The sequence below is a fragment of the Biomphalaria glabrata genome, chromosome 3, assembly GCF_947242115.1.
Source record: "Biomphalaria glabrata chromosome 3, xgBioGlab47.1, whole genome shotgun sequence".
Lineage (NCBI taxonomy): Eukaryota > Metazoa > Mollusca > Gastropoda > Planorbidae > Biomphalaria > Biomphalaria glabrata.
The window spans coordinates 16,719,626-16,744,634 of NC_074713.1; the positions used below are offsets into that span (position 1 = coordinate 16,719,626).

A 25,009-nucleotide genomic window follows, 5' to 3' on the forward strand; every position below is an offset into this window, starting at 1 on the left:
TTTGGTGACTTCAAATCCAGTGAATAGTGGTATTTTTAACAGGATTTTATTTAGGATGCCCCCATTTCCACTCGACTTAAATTGGTACATGACATACCATGTGGAAATAAGGGCAGCTACTCCATGTTCTGCCCACAAAATATAATAACTAGCATTGCTTCAGATCCTCCATCCAATTATAGAGAAATATTTTAAATCTATGAGCCCAAATATGCATCCCAGAGAAGAAATTTTCAAAATGCATTCTTATTTATTGTTTTGTGAAAGAGGAGCCATACTATACCATACTATAATGCTAAATAGATTTTTCAAATGCACACTTTCTGTTATATTTTTACTTCTTTCTGAAATCATTTTTTAGATTTTGGTTAAGTAGAAATTTCTTTACAGGCAGCGTATTGCACCGGTGCTAGTAGCTAGCATTGAACTTCCTGATAAATCTAAGCACAATTCAATTTGACATCAAATGTGGAAATTTCTATTTTAGATCTTTCAAACATATATAAGTAAGATATTTCAATTGGTTTCATGCTACCTGATAATTTAATACCATTTTTGTGCTTTTACAAAACATAAGTAGATCTTTGATATGCTATTGTGACAGTTTTTTTTTTTTTTTTATGAAATTATTTTTCAACTTCTTAAAATGATAAATATTTTCATTCTAAATTTTCTAACACTAAAATCTTTAAAATTATCCTTACCAATCTCAGTAATTTACTAAACTGGTTGAAGTCCTTTTAAACCTTTTTTTTTATTTCAGTGTTAGCTGTTAAAACTAGCACATCACAATTATATATGGTTGCAGCATTATATCACCATGAGGGCCAACAACATTTAGATATGGTCAGTGTTCTCTGATGGATGTTTTAATAGGAGTTTACAGATACATTTTTTCTTTGCCCAAACCTTTGGACAACCAGAGTTAATGTGACAGTCACATTTAGGACTTTGGACCAGAATTCTGATGTACCAAGTATTTAATATTATTAACAGAAGTGGTATCCTTAGCTGCAATAAGACCTGCATAATATTTTGACAAAGATCAAAATGTAATTAAAAAGAGATTCAATGAATCCCGATGTATGATACTATTTTAAATAATGAGATTTTTATATTTGATTTTGATTCTCTTGCAGGAGGATACATCTTGAACTTAGCCAGGTTTTTTAAGTGGCCCCAAAAGGAAAAGACGCTATTAGTTTTGTTTTGTGTGGCATGTCTGTCCGTCCCGTTTAGATCTCGTAAACTAGAAAAGATAGTGAAAATCCGGCATCCTAATATTTTAGTCCATCCAAAGTTCTGATGCAACGGCTACTTTTTTTCTTTTCTGAAAGCGAAAAATCGAATTTTTAAAATCACATATGCAAGCAGTTTTTTCATAAAAACACACAACTTTTACAATTATTCACTAGTAACAAACACTGGAGGCACTTTAGTATGGGAGATAGCCATTTACCATATTTTTAACACATTTATGCAAATGGATTTAGATTATTTATCCAAAAAAATTTTTTTTACAAATGTATTGCTGTTATGTTAGTTCTGTCATACTAACTATACTACATTTACAGAAAAAAATTAAATGTTTACTTTTTTTAAAAAAGAAAAAATCTATTTAGTATGCATATAAGTTGGACATAAATAAGTATTTTTTTTTATATTATCGCGTTTACTGCTGTGCGAAACAGTAATCAAAACTACAATTAACTTAAGGAAATTTATTTTTTTTATGAAATGTTTTTTTCTTGAGACCATTTAAAAAACAATTAGATTAATTCAATATTCATTATAAGACATTAGTTAGGCCAGGTTCACATCTAACTTTGGTCTGTTGAACCACTGGGGCACCACACAAGATCTGTCAACCTTCTTTCTCCATTCTTCTCTGTCATTTTTCTTTGATAGAATTTCATTCTGAAGTTCTTTCTGAAAAAGGGGGGGGGGGCAGATTTTCCACACAAACTGTCTTTGTAACTTTGTTTCCTGTGTTATATGGCTCCTTTTTTTTTTTTTTACATACATATATATATATAGATATATAGATATATATATAGATATAATATATAACTACTCAGGATTTGGCATTTTAGAAATTTAAGATGCCATTCTGTTTAGAATGTGGAAAATATTGATATAGCAAGTAATTATTAACCATTCAGTGCATATTGTCTGGCGTGTTTGTGGCTGTGGGAGGGTGACTTTTAGAGGTGTTATACAATCTTACTCCCTTATTAAGTACACCCAAAGGTATGTAGAATTAGGCTTAGTGGTTTTACATATGATGTAACATACCTTATATAATATATATACACAATGTAATGCTAGAAATTCATCAATAGAGATGTGTTGAAGCCACTACCCCTCTGACTTGTATCAGAAGCTTATATTATAGAGCATGGAAAATTCTGCTATTTTATTTGAATAATCTAGAACTAGGCTGTTTTTAAATTATATAATATATTTAAAAATTATATATGTTAAAAAAGAAATATCAAGTAAATTCCAATTAAGCCAGCATTTCTCAAACTGCTGGGCTCATCCTGACAAAATAAGGGGGGGGGGGGGGCGAAGCGGTTAATTGTTTTTTCCCAATAAGGAACTTTTAAATTGTTATGGTTTTTGGGAGAGGCGTCTGCAACCATGTCAACTCAAAACTATTTTAATAAGTACCGACACACCCATTTTTTTTCTTTAACCTTTTTCATATTGTTTCTGTAGCTTGAGAGAACATTGAAATAGTTCAAACTTTTAAATACCTCTGTACTGTCTTAGACAAATTAAATTACACTGCATATTGTTGATTACATCACCAAAAAGGGGCATCACATTAAGATTATTTATTAAAATGTAATACTTTGCAGTACCGGTATATTTCAACATTTCTGCCTAGTCTGCCTACAGAATTCTGAACATTAAATATAAAATAAACTTCAATAAAATCCTAAATGCTGCTATTAAGGTAATTAGAAACAAACCCCAGATGGGCAACTAGTTGAGAAAATTTTTCATAAAAAATATAAAAAAATCATCCTTTAGGTCACAAATTCAACATTTTACAATCATAGAAAAAATACAAAACACCTATTATAAATAAGGACAAAATACTCTTTTTTTTCTTTTGATAATCAAATCATTAAATACAATCGAACTATCTGAAATTTCACATGTTTTAAGTAAAACTGGTATGAACAAGCGGAGGCGTATATTTCATTTGATATATATATATATCATATATATAGTACTCATATTTATACTGAGATTAGTGAGATACTCTAGTCAGTCTTGTGAACTCTACTTATAAGTTATTTCTCTAGTGACACTCTGACTCTACTAACTAGCTAGAGACTCTAGAGACATCTTTTATGTTATTCAGACAGCTTTTCTTTGGACGACCCTTTCTTCATGCTCTCTCTACTGTACCTTGAGAAGAATGACTTTCGATAGTGAGACATGTCTTACAATATGAGTCAATATGACTGAACCATCTCAGCTTTCGTCTCTTTACAGTAGGTATTGAGTTATTTTTCCTTCTAGCTAGCCAGAGTGTTGACTTGTAAAAGTAGTACAAACTCGTTTGTCTTCTTTTCCTGATAACTGATACCCAGCAGTTTTCTGTAGCATTTACTCTAAAAAGCATGGATTCCTCTTTCAGCTTCAGTGTCTTTCACAACCATATCGGACTACAGAGACTACTATAGTGAAGAATACAGTTTTAATTTTACTGGTAAGCTGATTTTACTTGTCCAGATTTTCCACAGTTTGATCATGGCAGCGCAGATGCCACGCTTAAAGTTTTTTTTTAATCTCTTTTATTGATCCTCCATCTCTTGTTATATTCGACCCTAAGTATTTAAATGAGTCAACTTTTTCTACTGTTTGGCCATTCAATTGTATGCAACATCTACTATCGATCTCCACCACAAACTAATATTTTGTTCTTTTCAGCACTGATTTCCATGACAACTATTCTGGCTGCAGCATCCATAGTTTTGTGGTAAGATCTTGTACCTGATCTTCATTTTCTATATCATCTGCAAATCTGTGATTGGAAATAGGCCGCCCATTTATGGTCAGGCTAGGAGTAAATTCTTCTAGCTAGGGTTTCCATCAAAATATGCTCCAGAAAAAAGTTCAAAAGAGCTCGAGAGAGAATCTATCCTTGCCACACTCTTATGGATGTCTTCAAACTTTCTCCTATTTGTTTGTTCAGAAGTACTGAGTTATTCTCAGTTTGATATAGGGCTTTGATAACATCATCACTTGCCACATGCCATTAAGTCAAACACGTTCAAAATAAGCTTTTTTGAAGTCTATGAAGTTGTGTACCAATTTTGTTTTGGTGTTGAAGACATTTTTCATTTAAAAGTCTGATGTTAAATTTTGTTCAACGGTGATTCCACCTACTCTGAAGCATGCCTTTTCTTCGGAAAGGACCTCCTCAGCTTTCTATTTAGTTTACTGAGAATTATTCTTAGCATTATCTTGTTTGAATGACCGATAAGACAAATCGTTCTATAGCGTTGGCATTGTTTATAGTTTCCTCTCTTGGGCAATGGAATAATTAATGATTAGGTCCATTCTTTTGCATGTTTTTTCGTTCCATATTTTCTGGCATATAATCCTAAAACATTTTATCTAGTTATAAGTTATAAGGTTAGGGTTGATAGTGGAGAGTCGTAAAGTTTCACCGGAAAGTCTGCCTGCCTGACTCTTTTCTTACTTCCTTATTATTTTTATTCTTACTTTTTAAATGGTTTCATTGTTTTATACTTTTCATTCACTCGTCCAAATCCTATGATACAAAACGTGCGGACGAAAAAAAAAATAAATTTAAACCCACATCGATTTAGATCGCTCTACATAGCTCTAGTTTAGATCTAGATTGTCAATGATGAATGAATGAGATAGTAGATAGATCTAGGGTCGAATAACCAGACGTCATTTTATAATGTTATAGTCTTCTATAGACCTACATAGATAGATCTACTAAGTCTAAAGTGGTCAATTCAATGAATAGATAGTATTAGATCTAGATCTATAATACTCATATTTAATTTATACTGAGATTAGTCATTTAGTGAGATACTCTACTCTAGTGACTAGTCAGTCTTGTGAACTCTACTTTCTCCTCTGCCTCTACTTATAAGTTATTTCTCTAGTGACCACTGACACTCTGACTCTAGTCTCTACTTACTACTAACGGTAAAACTTTACATCGCAGGACCCTTTTGAAGGATATTACGCAGGTGGCAGCACCGCGCTGTCTATCGCTACGGTAATCAGGTCACAAGGTCACTACCGGCTAGACGGTGTCGGTAGTATCATGTAATAGTTCGTGATAGATCTAGTCATTCTCTAATGACATGAAAACTCTGGATCTATATTATGTAATTAAAAAAAAAATATTAAAAAGGCTATAAAAAATAAATAATGAGAATGAATTAATCTTTTTTTTTTCTAATTTGTTTTTTTTTGTTTTTTGTGTCACAAATGTATGGTACCGTTATCCTATATATGTACGGGTTATAGGCCTATATTTATATATTTTTTAATTTATTGATTTAATGTAATTGTACTTTAAAGTAAACCAATCATACTGGGTTTCGTATATGTGCAACATATTCTTTATTTTATTTTCAAATTAAATTAAACTTAATGGGTTTCCTTATAAGTACAGATATAGTAGCTAGATGTTTATGAAGAGTAGTGTGTAGCCTAACATATGCTCGCCCCTCCTCCTTTCACATTCTGGACTTGGAACCAGACAACGGTGGAGTTACCGGCATTTTAACTAAAATGTAACTGTTTTTTTTTTATATATTTAAAGCCGGTAGAGGAGACATATGCTATACAATACAAAGGCTCAGTGCTGATGATTGCTGTATTAATGTAAATGAAATAAGTTGCAGTTGCACCTAAACCGTATAAACGAATATATGTAAAAATAAAAAAGAGATGAAAGGTAGGCCTACACTAGAAGATGTTCAAATATAAGAACATTTGTGGTTCAGTTCAAACGTGTGGCTCTCAAGCATAAAATTTAGGAAAGTAGGCCTACACTGTAGTCACAGTGGAAATAACACGCTAAAAATTTACCCCAAAACTAAAAAAATTCCAGTTTCATTGAACAGTGGTCTTATTTCTGCCAGATCTCTACAAATGTTTTTTTTTTTTAATTATTTCAAGTTGTGAAATCCACCGTAAAACATACAACGCTCAAATATTAATTGTAAAGAAGCTTTTGTGTAAAGAAAGATACATAGATTACCATGACCATGATGTCCACTTTTGTCTTCGGGAACCGATACTAAATGAGCGCTCGGTATTAATTTGGGATAGACATAGTTTCGAGCTACATCATTAAGTGTATGCATGAAGAATGATCTATTTCAACTAGAGCCACTACTTTTAGGTCCACATAGACTTCGCAAATGTCATCATTAAATTAAATACTTATTTCAGCTACACTAGAGTGAGACTAGAAGCAACTCTAAGGCTTTTACATAAAATCAGTGAAGTGAATTGATATCAACTGTATTAATAGATAATGAATGTTGAACAAACTATTTATGCCTAATAAAAAATTAGCATTTGTATTAAATAACATATGTCTCCCCATTTCTACACTGATTTTTTAAGTGAATTACAGCTAGGTACCTATTTATGATCAAAGAAATATTTATAGAGACAAAGTCAAGTGACGTAAGTTTTAACTTCCAATGTAATAAAGTAAGCATTAAGTGAATAGGAAACTACGAAAAAAAAGAATCAGTTGGGAAAGTTATGGCACAGGATAGAAAGAACTGATGTCCTCAAGAATGTTGTTGAATGCATCATTGCCTGTTTTGCCTCTTCGCTGTCTCCACAGAAATTCATCAATATGACTCTGCAGTAGGTCATCAGATGTTCCGCTCATCCGTTTCAATTTCTGCTTCATTGACTTCCACATTCTCTCAACGTGGTTAGTGGTAGCGCCGGTTGCCGGATCAACAAAATTTGTCGAATGGTTGACGACATTGTGTTGATACGGGGGCAAAACAGGCAAATGAGCAATTCCATTGTAGGCCGCCCATGCATCCGAATGGATCATTGTTCCAGGTTCGATATACTGCTCAATAATGGGAAGCAGAGTATTTGCTGAACGATCCTCAACAAATACCATGAAACCATCATCTGTAGTCGTATCGATACCCCCAAAGACCCATTTCGGAGGCGTGTAACGACCGACATGATTCTTTCTTCTGGCCACAACCGTCTCGTCTATTTCCACAACATGTCCCTCTCCACCAAGACGTATAGGATGGAGAGTGAGATATCTAGTGCATATCCCTCTAAGAAAGTTGAACCAGTCAACAACTGTCTTACTGGAAAAGTGTAACGTCTCCATCACTGTTTTGTTGGAAGTGGACATGCTCCAAAAATAAACAAGCCAAATAAATTCGCCTAAAGACAATCTAGCTTTTGAGAGAAAACTTCCTTCCCTGACAGAAACTTTTCTTCCTTTGTGAGTGGAGCATCTAAAGACTTTGCCATCCTTTTTATCGGCGCTGCTTATCTCAGACATTCTGCGGCCACATTCAGGGACAGGACAATTAGGCGGAGTTCTCCTCAGAATGTTGTGGTTTCGAAGGAACTCTCGCGCAGTTCCTACGTCACTCACAATGTCGACAATCTCAGTGATATGCATTGTACTAAAATAGAGCAATCAAACCTTCATGACACATACAAAGCTACGCAGCGAGAAGCAGATAAGCTAACGGAATCTAGTATGTCATGACATGAAACTATATGAGACAACTAAAGAATTGAAAAGATTGAAACTCACACTGGGTTTTGTATCCGAATCAATCAGAAATAAAAAAGGGAAAGCGACGATGCGATGTTCACTGTAGGATGGCTTGATAATAAACTGCCCTAACTAAAACGTGGACACGTGACTTAAGACAAACAAACCAATCATGCAAATCTGTCGTGGGGTATCCAAATGTGTGTGATTTGACCATTTAAGTGAGGGTTACATGAAAAAACAGCAGGGGGGGGGTGATAGGAAGGGATGGGTGGATGTTGACAGTCTAGCATGTGGCGAGGGAGTTACGCAACATGGCCATCTGTCTTATATGGCCTGCGTGCATGTATTGTATGTATTGAGTATGTAAACCTACATTTATTACTTAAAAAGATTCAGGTATCTTCAACTGTATAGCTTTTAAAAAGAAACCTTTTAGATATACAGATAGAGAGAGAGATGGATAGGTTAGAGAGATAAAGGATAGATAGATAGATGGATAGAGAGATAAATAGACAGATAGAGAGAGATAAGTTAGACAGAGAGAGGATAGATAGATGGATGCATAGAAAGAGAGACACGTAGATTTTGTTTATTTATTTAGCTAATTATTAGAATAATTAAATAAAAAGTGTGTTTATTTAAATAAGCTATATAAAATCCCATTTGTTTAGTTATTTGAAACATTTTCACCATTTCCCATTTATTTGCTACGCGTGCTTTACTGCGCCGTCGGCGTTGTGTCTTACCGTAACCAACGTATAGGATCTCTGTTCTCCGGCGCAATAGTTCTTCTCACGTCTGCTATCAAACTCGCTAGACGGTCGGCCATAAAACACAGGCATATTGACTCCACCCCCCCCCCCTTTAAAAAAAAAGTGGGGTCAATTAACCTTCACTTACTTATAGGATAGGCATCATACTTACTTCTATTCGGTGCTTTTTTTTTTTTCTAAAGAAATAGGTGCCGGTACTCAGTAATAATAAACGCTAAAATACAAGAGAAGTAATATTTTTTCCCGAAATTGAAAAAGGTGCCGGTACGCCGTATATACATTCTATTTACATACATGCCAATGTTGGCTCTATCCCTACGGCTATGTGGCTATCGCCCTCTAATCTTGTCCACTTTTTTTTAACATATCTATGCCATCCAGTAATTAAGGTCAATCCTCTTAATACCTACGTCGTTCCTTTCCTCCATTTCTCCCCATTGGACAGTTTGGCACTAGACATAGCGCTAGACAGAATGGAGCCCCCCACCTACCAACCCCGACCCACCCTCACAGACACCTAAGTAATAATCTCATTTGTAAGTGATACATTTTGTTCAACAGGCCTGTTTGTAACTTTGTTTTGTTACAGAACGATAATTCCAAGCTCTAAACAAAAAAAAAAAATGTGGGAGCATAAATTGTGAGTGATAATCCCAAAAGTATTTATACAACAGAAAATATCAGATTGATTAAAGGTTGCAAATATGCGACTAGATAAAGAATATTAGCTTTCAGAACTCATCTCAATTTTTACTCTTATACTGAATAATTTTGTATAAATTCTAAATTTTCCAAAAGAAAGTTTTTCTTAAAATAATTATGATAAATTCATGTGCAATTACATAAACTCTGACAGCCCCCTCATTCAGAGGGCTAGAGTGGGGAAGAGCAGAAGATGAAATCACCCTCCCATCCCACCGAATTCGCCAAGATATCAGAAGGGTAGCGATATAATATGAAAATTATATACTAATTCCCTACCCCACCAAATCGGCCAACATACTACAGGGTGAGTGGGGGGGGCCAATATATATTAGAGTTTTATAACCAGTTACAGATATCAGTTAGTGCTTTAAAAAAAAAACATTCTGTACACTCGGGAAGGAGCCAAGCAGAAAATGGAAGAGAGATAGGAAGCAATAGCGGCCTTAGGGCAACGCGACCGCGACGATCCATGGTGGTGGCTAAAAAGGTCGGAACAATCTATCATTGCGCAGTGTAGAACGGGGCACTGCCCTGTTGGTGCTTACTTTGCCAGGTTCCGGCCAAATTTTGATGCCCGTTGCCGACACTGTGGAGAATCGGTGGAGACAGTGGCGCATCTCTTGCAAGAGTGTATGCAGCTCCGAGAGCTGCGGGATAGTTTGTCTGCAGTCACTTAACCTGTATGGGAGCTTGAAGGTACTACGTCTAACAGCAGAGTTTCTCGCCAAGGCTCTACGGGAGGACTAATCCTTCCAACCCATTAGAGTGTATCTTGCTATCAACTTCTACGAGAAGTTCAGAAGACTCGTGCAACTTTGATACACTCTTGAACTCTCCATCTACTGCCTTAAATGCCTTGTAGATGAGAAAAGGTCTCATCTTTGTTAGGCTTTTCCCCTCTTCTGTACACCTGGCCACCAGAAATGATAGCCTGATAGAGTTTCTTGTGCCCTCCTTCTTTCTTTCTTCCATTCTTCCTTTCTTGCCCAGACATAAATCTGGGGCAATTAGTTTTTTTTCTGTTGTCCATAGACAATTGTGGCTGTTCATCACTTGTGCTCCCCACCCGCCATCGAGTCCAACAAGGGGTCGAGCCATTCGGGTGTCCAGAATGAACCCGCCAGGGCTATACCGATGCTATACCCAGTCAGCTGCTGCATCCGACGTGTGTCCGATACAGCAGCTCCCTGATTGACCCTTTAGGTCGATGACCTATGCTGGTAGCTCAGCTCGACCAGCCGATTGACTCAGAGCGGGCCATCTGGGCTACAGGACTAGAGGAACTTTGAACCATTTTTTTGACGCACCCTGTAGTTTAACCTTGCGGCTCAGCCCCCCCCCCCCCAACAAGACACCCGCCCAGGTCCCCGCGCACTGCTGGATTTGAATTTTTCCATTCACTCCAAGCACACCAAAAGTTACCTAATTTAGTTGGCGTCTATAAACCTTTGCATTTTATACTAGGTTCACAAACTAGAAAACGCACAGCTTTGTAAACCTTTTATAGAGATTTTTGGACGTGTATCTTAGTTTATTTCAAATATTTGGAAGTAGCCTATTCCGTAAAAATTTTATCTACTTATATGATGCTAGGGTCACTTGACCTAAACAATAAAGAACTTGAAAAAACCAAACAGCGGACCTGGAAGAAGATGGATCAGTACAAGGAACGTCAGGACCATTTACGAGACTGAGAAAACTGCAAGTGGCAGCAAAGATGAGAAACATAAACCTTCATCTTAAGAATCAGCGAGTCAAGTTAGACTCTCTCCAACTGTCCCCACGTCTTGCCCATCTGCTTGACATTTGCTTCCAAATTGCGGCACCATATATTCCTGGGCCGTCCCTATCTTGACGACTACAGGTATAAACAAATAGTTTGAGAACATCGCGCAGGATGGACAACAGAACAAACTGAGCGTGCTGGTACGAACCTCGCCGATAGCAAAAGAAATGAAGTTGCCATAAAAAAAGGGGATGCACAAAAAAGCAGCCCTGTTAGATAGCCCTAAAACAGGAGCATTCAGACATACGAACAGTGGCTAACTTTGCCGCTTCGGAATCGGCTTACTTAGTAGGATCCGATTGTTCGTGGACTCAAAAATAAACACAAACTAGTTTTTCATGTGAGTACATTATTTACATCCTTTGTCTTTCAAGACAGAAGGAGACAGTCGGCAACCTCGTCATGGTTAACAAAATGTTCTTTTCTAGCGTACTCGTAATATAAAAATCCAGTTATGGATTTACGGCAGTGCGTCAATCCTGTGCCTATATTTCCGCAAACCTAAAAATATAAAAAATACACATTTTGTGCTTGCATATTTAATAATTATAATTATTTTAAAGTAGAAAAATAAGATTACATACTCTAAAAAAAAAAACGAGGGCAGAAACAAATGAATTTCAAAACGTATTTAAAAAAAAAAAAAACAGTTAACACACGATTAGATTTATAATATTATTTTTTAGCAAAGATACGTAGGTCTATAATTAATTAATAATATATTAATTAAAATTCCCCAATTAAAAACATAAAATACCATCTAAACATTAATAGTTATTCCAAGAATAATTTGTACAAAAAAATCTAAATCTATATTACATAGATCTACGATTTAACGTACTAAAAGAGGAGAGAGAGAGAGAGAGAGAGAGGGCAGTGACCGGGCGCGCTCTGCGCGCGAGCAGGTGAGGTCACGTCAGTACGTCATCATACGTGCGGATAGACAGCTGCCAAATAATTGACCTGAAAAACTAGGGTCCTGCGATGTAAAGTTTTACCCTACTAACTAGCTAGACTCTAGTCTAGAATAGATCTAGACTCTAGATACTGTAATAGATGCATACAATACATCTAGATCTAACTAAGAATCTTAGATTTAGAATAGAGTTTATAGAGCATTAGTTAGAGCTATGCTCTAGATTCTACATATAGAGTCTATTAATTCATATTAAATACATAACCTAGAATTATTAGAAGATCTAGTCTAGAACAGATCTCTAGATACTAAGATCTAATAGTAAATAGTCTCTATAAAAAAAGTATTATATATATATTGTATAGATCTAGTTCAGTCAATCAGACATTACTTTTAGTTAATCTCATCGGCGTGATTAGCTAATATAAAATTAGATCTAATTATGGTCGCTATAATAAACGTAAAACATGTATTTAAATATCCAGTTGATAAAGTTGCAGAAATACACTTGACCAAGGTAAGCACAGTGACTAAGCAGTGTCAGTGACTAGACTAGTCTTAAGGAGTCAAGACTGTAGACTACAGTCACTGTGTGTAGAATAGTGTAGATTACTGTAGATTATAATCTAGATCTATATGGCATTTATATTCTAGTTCTAAATATCTAGATTAATAAGAATAACACTAATTTGCTTTGCAAAAGTTTTGTAAACATATAATGGTACGTAAGCCTAATATAGGCAGGGCCAAAGGACATTTGGACCACAAGGCCTTTATTAGCTACAAACTAAAGAAAAAGACATATATCTACAATTATCCAAAATAGGCTTTTAGTTTTATAATCTGTCTGTAAAACTTTCCATCGATGGCCCCTTTTCAAGAATGTTAAACATGCTGTCTATCTGTCCTATGACTATGTTGCTATCGAAGCAGAACAGAAATTAACTCTTGTTGATGTAAAAGCACTTTTTCCATTTGATTTTTTTAAATTTCTTTTGTAATGTGTGTCTTTCATATTATAAGCATGCTCAGTGCCCCATGGTCCAATCTCAGAATTGAAAATTACTACGGTACATCCAAGCCCTAATCTCCCCTAGGATTGCGGATGTTTGGGGGCAGGGCTAGAACACAGGAACATTGAGGCAACTGTCCAGAGTGCATACCACACAACCAAATTTGCTTTAAATAAACTATTTATTATTGCTAGTTAAAATAAACAAGAACACTTGCAAACTACAAATGATGGGATGAAAAAAGTTTTATGACATAAATTATGTGTGTGATTGTGTAAAGTGGTCAAGTGGATAAGTTTTTTTTCTTTTTAAATATGTACAACTAATAGGCCAAAGAAGTGTGAGTGAGCTCTAAATTGTGGAAGGGGGAGTCCTTCTACTGTTATGAAGGAGGCTACTACTGATGTACCAAAAGAGTGTCAGGAAGGGAGAACACTAGATAGATTACTTGTGCAGTTTAAGAAAAGTATGTTTAAGACAGGAACCAAATTATGCAAAGGTTATCACCAACTGACTGTTCCTTGATAGAGCAAAATTAAGGTATTTCATCCCCTTGTTGAACCAATAGAATCAGGCATCAAACTGATCTGTTAAACTCTAGATTAGCTAAACCAGCCTAAACGTTGTAATGCCTTTAGACTTGACAGAAACATAGGAATACTAGTACCTGCTGATACCTATCATCTATTTCAGATTTTAAAGTCCATAAGCTGTAAATTTAGGTATACACAGAAGGCACCCTCACTTGTTTCCCTACTTCCTTTTAAAATAATGATTTAATATTAACTTGCAAGGAATATCATTTAGAATAAGATGCTCTAAAATTAAACATAGCCATGCAAGGTTTTTATGACCAAGTCTATAAGTCTTAATGATGTTGTCATCTATTATACCACTTTAAAAAAAAATTTGGTTGTTCTTTATCATTTATTTTCTCTTTGCAAGTATCCCACAGACAAAGAACCTACTGTAATTAAAGTAGAGACTAAGGAACATAAAATTGGTAAGATAATCAATATAAAATAATCTTGTATATATTTAATTTGGTTACTTACAGCACTGTTCTCTGTCTTTATTATTAATTTATTTTTTTCACTGAAATGAAATATAAAGTTAACTGCAAAAGAAAATGTTCATATTTTATTCACATTTAATAGATCTAATTAAGGAGAAATATTGACAGATTTTAATGTACAAACTCTCATTTGTTTAAAAATAAGGACCATGATTATAATGGTATTATTGAATTATTAACTCTTTATTTTGTTTACTGCTTTATAGATCTTAATAATGGAGCAGACTACAGGAGGCGATGGTTTTTTTGTCAGAATGTTGTCCCTCAGATAATGAGAGTAGTAAGGAATTTCATCATTATTATTATTACATACTATTCCTGTGCTATTGCAATTGATAGGTCTGGTTTTTCATGTTTCCTTTCCATGCATCTTTTATTTTTAATGTGTTTCCCGCCAATTCACAGATCCATTTCAGATCATGTTGTGTTGTTTTTTTATGTAACAAAAAATTAGGATATAACATTGAGAAAACAAAATTAAAATGTTTGTATATAAGATATGAATATATATATATATATGTGTGTATATATATTATTTATTTCTGTAGATAAATGTGCTAAATGAACAAGAAATTATATTTGAAGAGGAAACATGGTTAAATCTACACAACAGTAACTTGCGGATTGAGTCTAGGAACATTTCATTTTCAAAGTATGCCAGGTTGAGTGAAGAATCAACATTTACACCCTCAGTTGAAAACCCCAGTTGGTTAGTGTATTCTCTTAACTAGTTATGTATTAGTGGTCTTTTTAATAATTTTTTATAGATTTTAACTAGTTATTCATCATTTCCATAACATTAAATGCCATAGGTTTTTACTGACCTTAATAAGAGAAAAAAAAGTTTAAAATTAATATCCTCAATAGTCCCCATTTTATAAAATTTGAAAAGCATACAGAATGAATATGGATATACCAATAAAACATAGGAGTGTTGATTTGGAAATTTTTTAACTGAAGCAGTCTTTACATTTTCTTTTTGTGATAATCAACATAACATGGTCCTTTAAATATTTTTTTTTAAAGTTGGAAAACTATTTTATTGGTTTCAGTCTAATGGAAAATTTTAAAAAATTATGTTCTATTGCATTTTACCTCTTGAGAGATGATTTTTTACCCTTTGCAACTTCTCATGTCACTAAAGAGGCCAATTCTAGGTACACACCTGCGGTCACAGGTTGGGCATCTGTAATCACCAGGCTCTGCTGCACTTTCACCCATCTTTCTTCTTTTGGTGTGTATGTCATCTGCAGTCCAGGACCCTTCCTTTATGCTGGCTTTCCATGTGGATCTATCTTTTCCCAACTGTTAGTGTTGATTTTGAAAAACTTCATGTCACTTTTGAATACAACAGTATACCTTAAAAGTAGTTGCCCAGCAGCTCTCCTACCTTCTATTAGATCATCATACAGAATGTCTTGTGGTAGTTGACCTTGTGGCATTCTGTGAACATGACCAAGTCAGCCAAAGCGTTTGCTGCTGATAACTGCGCAGATGTTCTGGCATTTTGCTATTCGCATCACTTCCTCATTGGTTATTTTATTTTGCCATCTTATTTTAAAAATCTGCCTTAAGCATCAGAGGTGGAAAATATTCAGCTTTTTTTCCTGCATAGAGTAGGTTGACCATGTTTCACTACCGGTGACCCGTCAAAATAGCGCGGACAAAATAACGCCGACATAATAGCACAAAATTTCCAGACAAAATAGCGCAGACTTATATATTATATGTATAAAAGTAACGGATTATTAGTAATTTAATGTCCTGACTATGTTAGACTCTTCAAGAAACTTCTGGAAACTGAGTGTGATGTTAGATTTTGAGAAGGCAAGTCAAAATACAGTAAGCACAGTGTTCCCTATGACCAGACTTGTCGGTTGTCTATTCCATCTTGTACGACTATTGGGCGGACAACTATATTGGTTGCCAGAGACGAAACCGCAGTGACTCCAAGGACAATCTACCACGAACAAACAATTCAGTGGAGGGATTGCACCATGCATTTCAACTGTCTATTGATGGTCATCACCCTAATGTGTACAAGTTAATCTCTCACTTCCTCAGAGAACAGGAGAACACTGAGATCAAGATTCTGGGGTACAATGCTGGAGAACGAAGTAAAGCTGCAAGTAAGACAAAGTACCTCCAACTTAACAGACGACTTGAAGCTATATTGCCAATGTATGGAAACAAGCCAGTGATTTAATTTCTATGTGACATTTCCTATAATTTAACTTAGTGAAAGTTTGTATGTGTATATTTGACAAGTGTCTTTGTGTGTTTTCGAAGAACACTTTTATAATGTAAATAAATGCTATATTTTGAAATTATTCAGTTTACCTTATTATGATTTTTGCCTATTTATATTTTAAGATATCTAAAGTGTTTCCTGCAAAATGACGGAAAAATTATAACATTAAAACAAAAAAAATTTGGCTCTATTCATATTTTACGATATCTAAAGTATTTCTTTCAAAATGACTAAAATATATTTTTGTCGGCGCTATTTTGACGGGGTACCTTCACTACCATATGGCAGAGTGCTCATCACACGGGTCCGATAGACTAGGGCTTTGGTATTGGCAGTCAACAAGGTATTCTCCCATACTCTTTTCTGCAGCCGTAACATGGTGCCCATTGCCCTTGGCTATCGTGTTGTTGGTGTCTTTATCCATTTGCACATTTTTGGAGTTGATGGAGCCAAGATAACAAAAATGGTCTTCAATATCCAGTGGTTGGTCATTAATGGTTGTGTGAGGTGCAGTGCTTGGGTTATGAACTAGTATTTTGGTCTTGCTTTGACTCATATTTACGCCTGGCATGCAGCAGATAGTTTGTCATTCAGTCATGTGCTATTGTTAAATGGCCTCTTTTTTAACCTTTGTGATATAGGACCATATTTGAGCAGCATGGTAGAATTAATGTGAATCATTTAGGACCTTTGAACAGAGTTTTGGAAATGTTTGCCAAGAAATGCTTTACTATTGGAGCTACTAAGGTATTGCAATGTTTAAGCTGTTAAATATTAAGATTTACCGGTACCAGTACATGATAAATGTGTGTGTGTATTTATAGTTTGTTTTTGGGGGGTTTCAATCTCATACATTTTTCTAAATACTTAATTTAAAAAAAATTTTTATTGATGTTTAAAGATAAAGTAAAAATAACAATTTATGTCTTTTTATTTTGAACACTTTGAACATGCTTATGCAGGAATTCCCACACTAGTGCCTCTCAAATGTTTCTTTGTAGTCAGTAAAGAGTTGAATAAAAAAATAGATGTACATGAACATTTTCACCATTAACTGGACTGTTAAAAGAATAACTTGATTATGCAGAGCTTAGTGGAAAGACTTCTTGCAATAATGAAGCATTACAAAAAATTGTGTTAGTTGGTCATTGCCAAAAGTGGAAATGGATATATGCACTTCACTACCTATAAAATGATTCCAATGGGATGTGTCTCAAATAGCCTCTGATAACCAGTACAACTCCTGGCCTTCACATATTGCTTCATGTGACTATATAACCAATGGCTACTCCCAACACACACGTACAATAGGGGGAACAGCAAGAAGTAAAAACAGGGGCTGAGTCTCCAGCTCTAGAGCCGCCGATGTCACCAATTCAGTGATGGCAGTATTGGTCTGAGTAATTGATCCATTGTTGATTAAGAATTCCAACACTAATCCAGACACATAATCTTGTCAAATAAATTGTAATGGAATAAGAAGTACTAGAATACCAATAACATGGCTTTATTCGACAAAATTGCAGTAGACAGTGAACAATCACAAACACATCTCACACAACATTGCTTAACTACTATAAACACATGCACACACACTGGACATGACCTTCTAGCACGCTGGACACACGCAGAAAAGAAACAATTCAGTTACACTACAATCATCATCTAACTCCATTTGAGTGAGGGCTTGAGAGGCTCAAATCCTCTCTGGCAAAAGACCTGGACAGAAATACTGCTGTTTTGCATAGTTTATACGTCACCATACAGGTAGAAAAGCAACCATTTGTAATGTTTTTAATTAAATCTTTAAAAAAAAAAATGGTTGTTTGAGGTTTTGGGATGACAGTCAAGCTGTTACTTGATTAAAAGATAACTTTCATTACATTTTCTGTGGACATATCTGATAACATTTTTTCTGTGGCATATTGGCAAGATATTTATTATTTTTAAAATCAAATAAGAATAATTGATTTGATAAATGCTTAGTTTTGTGTATGTTTTACTATGTATCACACAAACGGATGGAAAACACACACACATATCTTACATTTCATCCTTAAAAAACCTCCTAAAATTTTGTCATGGAAAAGTGCTACTAACCCTGAACAATAGAATGAAAAGTAAAAATAACAATAGAATGATACAAGCTTGTTAGCTTGGAATGCTGAATATAATATTTTTATTTGAGTATGATTTATCTCTTAAATTTCTGGTTATCAATATAAAGAGTTGTTTACACCAGCAAATTTCTATTGCATCTATTATGCACTATGACAAAAGGACAGACAGAAGTATGTTAAAGATAAAGGCTCTATGAAAAGCTTAAGGGAAGGGGGGGGGGGTGGTTCAGGCTAACTTTTCAAAAGCAACAAAGGAGAATAAATAAATTAACTGATTACTAAATGTCTTTTAAATTTTGTTTAATGTGAAATGTTTCTATTTCATTATATAGGCATTAAAGGTGATGGAAGAAATTCTATATGAAAGATGTCACTCTGAAAAGGGCAACACAAGTCAGAGATCATGCTAGTTTTGAAATGATGAAAATGTCTCATTATCCCAACAGATTAAAATGGAAAACTAAGAAAAAACTAAAAAACATCTTTAGCTAAAGAAAATATAAAAATATGCAGTTATCTTTTGGAATCAAACAATAGCCTCTACTAAACAATTCTATATAGTAGATACGTATGTTTGAGTTATGCTTTTTCTTTTAATAGTTTGTATTATGTATTACACTTTTGCATGATGTGATATTCTTTTTAATGTTGAGTTATATACACGATTTAAAAATAGGATTTTGTTTCTCTAATGGTGTTCAGTTTTGTTGACAGTCTCATTGATACTAAATGTGACTAGTACACATAGGCCATACTTTATACAAAATCAAATGAATTGTTTCGATGTTGGAAGGACAATTTAGTTGTGCAATAAATGTGAGATTATGTAGTGTTGTTCAAGTCGAACTAGTCTAAATTAATTCTTTATTATTATTAATCTTTAAATTATTAGGTTGTGAATAGGTACTTTAGGATCAAAAGAGTTTGATTTCGTATATCTTCTTTTCTAAAACCATATTTATTTGCTTTTTCCTTAAGTAACAAACTACCAAAAAGACATGTTATTCTATTAAACTTTTTTTGTATCTGCTGTTATGATTTTACAAGAATCCTGTTATACATTGGGCAACATAAAGATTGTTCCTTCAAGATAGAAGATAGTTATCCCCTGCTTTTTTCTCCCCATATAAATTGACAAAAAAATCATCTATTTAATGTACTAACAACAATAGTTTGATGGCTGCCTGGTCTTGTGGTTTGTGCTTGGGGTCTGTCTTCATGATGGTCCCAAGTTTGAACCCTGCAGGTTTGGCCTCAGACATAACAATCTTAAGTTCTGAAGGAATGTACGAAATTTGTTAAACAAAAACCGCTTACTAGTGTAGACATTGTATATTTCCAACAGGCTTTGTTTAAACTGTTTTGAAAAGTCTTCAGTGATATTGTATGACAGACTTAATGACTACTTAAAATTATTTATTTAATTGTTTGTATGAATTTAAATATTGTTGTTTAAAGTTTAATGTCCTATTACTTCCAGTGTTTATGACATTTATAATGAGATTTTGTTTTCTTCTCCGTTGACACCGGTAATTGTTCAATCTTCCATTTTATGTTGATCTTCAGTATTTTATAGTGTTCAACACCTGGAGTTGATAATATTAAAGTTGAAAAAGAAAAATATATCTGGTATTAAATTTAAATAATTACATTTTAAATTGTTTATATATAATTCATTTGATCTCAGAGTATAGTATGTAAAGTATTTTTGTTCTGTTGACTAAATTCTGCACTTTTTTAGTTTGTTTTTTATCTTTTCATCTTTTTTTGCAGATTCTATACCAATGCATGTCTCGCATACTTGCAAGTTTGTATTTGGTTTGACCTGTTCAAAATGGTCTATGGGCTTCTTTTTGGTCCTCTTCCTTAGGTTAGCAGTAGAAATCTTTTACATCCTGAGACTAATATTCAGTATATGCAAATTTAGGAAAATATGTAGCTTCTTTGTAGTTCTTTTTTTATATCACCACTAATTAGAGATCCAGATAGAAAGAATCCATTGGTAATGCTACAAATGTAGGAGAGAAGAATATCAGGAAAATCTCCAATGAGTGATTTAGCTCTTGTGGTTGGGCCTCAGTAAATCTGCTTGATGGAATCTCACTTCTCTTTTCCACTGAGTCCCAGACCCTTGATTCTCTACCTTCTCATTCCCTTCACCTTTTGATTAGCTCTATCCTTATTCTTTTTATGGTATTTTTCTTTTTGTCAAGAGTTGACTATGAACAGGTTCCATCAAGGCCTTCATTGTCCTATTACCTGTTGAATTCTAAGGGCATTAATGAAAAAAAAATTAAGCTATTGACATTTACAACTAATCAGTGATTAATAAAATGTATTTATTAATTCTTTATTATTATTAATCTTTAAATTATTAGGTTGTGAATAGGTACTTTAGGATCAAAAGAGTTTGATTTCGTATATCTTCTTTTCTAAAACCATATTTATTTGCTTTTTCCTTAAGTAACAAACTACCAAAAAGACATGTTATTCTATTAAACTTTTTTTGTATCTGCTGTTATGATTTTACAAGAATCCTGTTATACATTGGGCAACATAAAGATTGTTCCTTCAAGATAGAAGATAGTTATCCCCTGCTTTTTTCTCCCCATATAAATTGACAAAAAAATCATCTATTTAATGTACTAACAACAATAGTTTGATGGCTGCCTGGTCTTGTGGTTTGTGCTTGGGGTCTGTCTTCATGATGGTCCCAAGTTTGAACCCTGCAGGTTTGGCCTCAGACATAACAATCTTAAGTTCTGAAGGAATGTACGAAATTTGTTAAACAAAAACCGCTTACTAGTGTAGACATTGTATATTTCCAACAGGCTTTGTTTAAACTGTTTTGAAAAGTCTTCAGTGATATTGTATGACAGACTTAATGACTACTTAAAATTATTTATTTAATTGTTTGTATGAATTTAAATATTGTTGTTTAAAGTTTAATGTCCTATTACTTCCAGTGTTTATGACATTTATAATGAGATTTTGTTTTCTTCTCCGTTGACACCGGTAATTGTTCAATCTTCCATTTTATGTTGATCTTCAGTATTTTATAGTGTTCAACACCTGGAGTTGATAATATTAAAGTTGAAAAAGAAAAATATATCTGGTATTAAATTTAAATAATTACATTTTAAATTGTTTATATATAATTCATTTGATCTCAGAGTATAGTATGTAAAGTATTTTTGTTCTGTTGACTAAATTCTGCACTTTTTTAGTTTGTTTTTTATCTTTTCATCTTTTTTTGCAGATTCTATACCAATGCATGTCTCGCATACTTGCAAGTTTGTATTTGGTTTGACCTGTTCAAAATGGTCTATGGGCTTCTTTTTGGTCCTCTTCCTTAGGTTAGCAGTAGAAATCTTTTACATCCTGAGACTAATATTCAGTATATGCAAATTTAGGAAAATATGTAGCTTCTTTGTAGTTCTTTTTTTATATCACCACTAATTAGAGATCCAGATAGAAAGAATCCATTGGTAATGCTACAAATGTAGGAGAGAAGAATATCAGGAAAATCTCCAATGAGTGATTTAGCTCTTGTGGTTGGGCCTCAGTAAATCTGCTTGATGGAATCTCACTTCTCTTTTCCACTGAGTCCCAGACCCTTGATTCTCTACCTTCTCATTCCCTTCACCTTTTGATTAGCTCTATCCTTATTCTTTTTATGGTATTTTTCTTTTTGTCAAGAGTTGACTATGAACAGGTTCCATCAAGGCCTTCATTGTCCTATTACCTGTTGAATTCTAAGGGCATTAATGAAAAAAAAATTAAGCTATTGACATTTACAACTAATCAGTGATTAATAAAATGTATTTATTTCACAATAGAATTAAAAATTTATAACAGTACTTCCTTTTTTACTTCCATTTTTTTGTCTTTTACGTTGGTGGGTGCATTTTGAATTAGATTCAATATGCTATTTTGGAGGAGAATGACACTTGTGGTTAAGTTGTGCTTGAATGCTGAGATGCACTTGTGACTATTAGGTGTAATAAACTAAGGTATATTCTGAGCTTCGATACCAGTATTATAAGGAATTAAGAAAGTGGGTTACAAAGTTTTTTTTAACTAAAACAATGGTTAACAAATAAATCATTAACAATGACATCTATTTAGACATTTCTCTTTTACGTCCTGAGAGAAGCTCTTTTCCTTTTGCAACTTTTTGTGTGACTAAAGAGACCAATCCTTGATACACAGCTGAGGTCACAGGTTGGGCATATGTAATCACCTGGCGCAGTTGCATTTTCACCCTTCTTTCTACTAATGTTGCGGTACTCTAATGCTCTCTCTCCTGCCTTCTGTTTCACTTCCGTATAGCTAAAGTCCGGTAGACTAAGAGTATTATTAGCAAGGTATTGTCCCACACACTTTTCTGTAAGCGTCACATGGCGCTACAGGCACAAAGCAGATAAAATGAAAAAAAAAAACTTATACGTACACACACAAAAAACAGGTTGTTATATTCAAGATCGAAAAATTTTTTTTAAAAGAATTTAATGTAGGCTAAATATAACACAAAATGGCTCCAGCGCCAGTAGATAATCGTATCTAGAGAGAGTCCAGTTATCCAGATCTTTGAAGGGCCGTAAAGGGAGATAATCTAAGGTCACGTGATGTGTTCAAAATGGTAGCCCCCGTCGAAAAGTGATTATTGTTGAATTATCAGAATAAGTCAAAACTTAGGCGCATATTCATATCCAAGAATTAAAGAGAGTTTAAGTTTGCATCTTTGTGGGGTAATCCTGTATATCAGCGTCCCGCGTTCATAAAATGTCGATAATTAGCCAGGATAAAATTTAATTCATTTAATGCATGTAATTAGTGTTTTTTTAATAAATTTGGATTAAAAAAAAGAACCTTTACATTTTGAATGACATAAATAAAGTACGTTAGCGACTTTTAATATGACCTGCACGCCGCCATTTTGTTTGTTGGTAATGTACAGTGGTGTTGCCAACTTGTAGTATTTTAAGGATCTTTTTTTTTTTTTCACATTTTGTTTACTAAAGGCTGTTGCAAGTGTTCTAAAGATAAATAAAGTAATTAATAATAGAAACTAAGGTAAATTTTGATGATGGATAGATGAGTGGATGGATGTTTGTGGTTGGTTATTTGCTTGGATTTATGGTTGATTGCATGGTTGTGTTAGGGTGTTTGATGGTTGGATGTTGTTGGTTTGCTGTGGTTGGTTGGATGGGTTATTGTGTTAGGATGTTCGATGGTTGGATGTTATTATTTTGCTGTGTTTTTTTGGTTGGCAGTGGTTGGATGGTGTTGGTAGGTTGATTGGATGGATAGTTTATTGGTTGATTTGATTGATGGTTGGTTGTGATTTTTTTCTTGTTTGGCAGTGGTTTTTTGGTTGTGGTTGAATGGATAGATGGTTGGCTGGGAGGTTGTGTTAAGGTGTCTGATGGTAGGTTAGTTGGATATTGTTGGTTTGCTGTGGGTGGTTGGTTGGTTATTTTTGGTTGGATGGTTTGATGGGGTTGGTAGGTTGGTTGGTTGTGGTTGGTTGGATGGTTTGATAGTGTTGGTTGGTTGGTTGTGGTTGGTTTGATGGTATTAGAAGGTTTGTTTGTTGGTTGGATATTGTTGGTTGGATGGTTTGGTGGGGTTGGTAGGTTGGTTGGATATTGTTGGTTTGCTGTGGATGGTTGGTTATTGTTGGTTGGATGGTTTGATGGGGTTGGTTGGCAGTGGTTGTTGGTTGTGTTTGGTTGGATGGTTTGATGGTGTTGGTTGGTTGGTTGTGGTCGGATGGTGTTGGTAGGTTGTTGGTTGTGGGTGGTTTGCTGTGGATTAGCAGTGGTTGGTTGGCTTGGGTTGGTTGGATGGTTGTGTTAGGGTGTTTTATAGTTGAATGTTGTATGTTTGCTGTGGATGGTTGGTTGGCAGTTGTTTGTTTGATGGTGTTGGTTGGTTGGCTGAATGAATGGCTTATTAGTTGGTTTGATGGTGTTGGTAGTTGGTAAGTTGTGGTAGGATGACAGGATGGTTGGTTGGTTAATTTGATTTGTTTGATGCCTGAATGTGGTTAGTTGGTTGGTTGGCTGTTCAACAGTCTCCCGAATCGACAGGAATAACAAACAAACTAGTGTGACCATAAACGAAACTAATATCCGATTCTCACTCCATCACAACTACGCTATTACACTCCTGGCACTACTTGTTCTTATCGAGACCTAAACGGGGACTGAACTAGCCTCCCGTAATTGTAATTTGTAATTTGAGGCACATCGGCACAATTTAGGCCATGTCGTGCCTGCAGTCCCTTAAGGACTACTCTCTCTCTAAACAACAAGGGCCAGATTCTATACAGTCATATCATTAAAATCAAGGTCTATTCACAGTTAAAATAGTAAAGGTAGTAAAAATTTAAATATTTGGTAAAAATCTAATGTAAATAGTGCATGTTCACAAATTCATAAATCAGATCTTCGTAGATAGCCCCACTTCCCGGATAAAGCCCAGTACCTTCCCAGGGTCGACATTATCAAATAGTGCTTTTAAATTAGTGGCTCTAAAATATTTCGCCCTGACATCCTGGCATCTGGGGCAAT

General features: G+C 34.6%; 2 protein-coding genes across 3 annotated transcripts; one reads left to right on the top strand and one right to left on the bottom strand.

Annotated features, from left to right (window-relative positions):
* Positions 1–375: 375 nt before the first annotated feature.
* Positions 376–22,291, top strand: LOC106073921 (PRELI domain-containing protein 2-like). Of its 2 annotated transcripts, XM_013234603.2 has the most exons (7): positions 376–506; positions 764–846; positions 13,931–13,988; positions 14,267–14,340; positions 14,609–14,769; positions 16,953–17,058; positions 18,764–22,291. In XM_013234603.2, coding segments are annotated over exons 1-7 (561 nt in total). In that variant the 5' UTR covers positions 376–505; the 3' UTR covers positions 18,842–22,291. The 2 variants fall into 2 exon arrangements, with proteins under 2 accessions (XP_013090057.2, XP_013090058.2); XM_013234604.2 differs by lacking the exons at positions 376–506; positions 764–846 and adding an exon at positions 11,896–12,489.
* LOC129925148 (uncharacterized) lies at positions 2,637–8,048 on the bottom strand. The gene has a single exon (XM_056023710.1). The coding sequence runs from the start codon at positions 7,688–7,690 to the stop codon at positions 6,785–6,787; it is 906 nt and encodes a 301-aa protein (XP_055879685.1). The 5' UTR covers positions 7,691–8,048; the 3' UTR covers positions 2,637–6,784.
* Positions 22,292–25,009: the final 2,718 nt, after the last annotated feature.

Coding starts and splice junctions, on each gene's coding strand:
- LOC106073921 (XM_013234603.2), top strand. Junction 14,770..16,952: donor TCAGTTGAAAACCCCAGTTG/GTTAGTGTATTC, acceptor TTTGTGATATAG/GACCATATTTGAGCAGCATG. Junction 17,059..18,763: donor TTACTATTGGAGCTACTAAG/GTATTGCAATGT, acceptor TTCATTATATAG/GCATTAAAGGTGATGGAAGA.
- LOC129925148 (XM_056023710.1), bottom strand. CDS start 7,690: ATGCATATCACTGAGATTGTCGACATTGTGAGTGACGTAGGAACTGCG.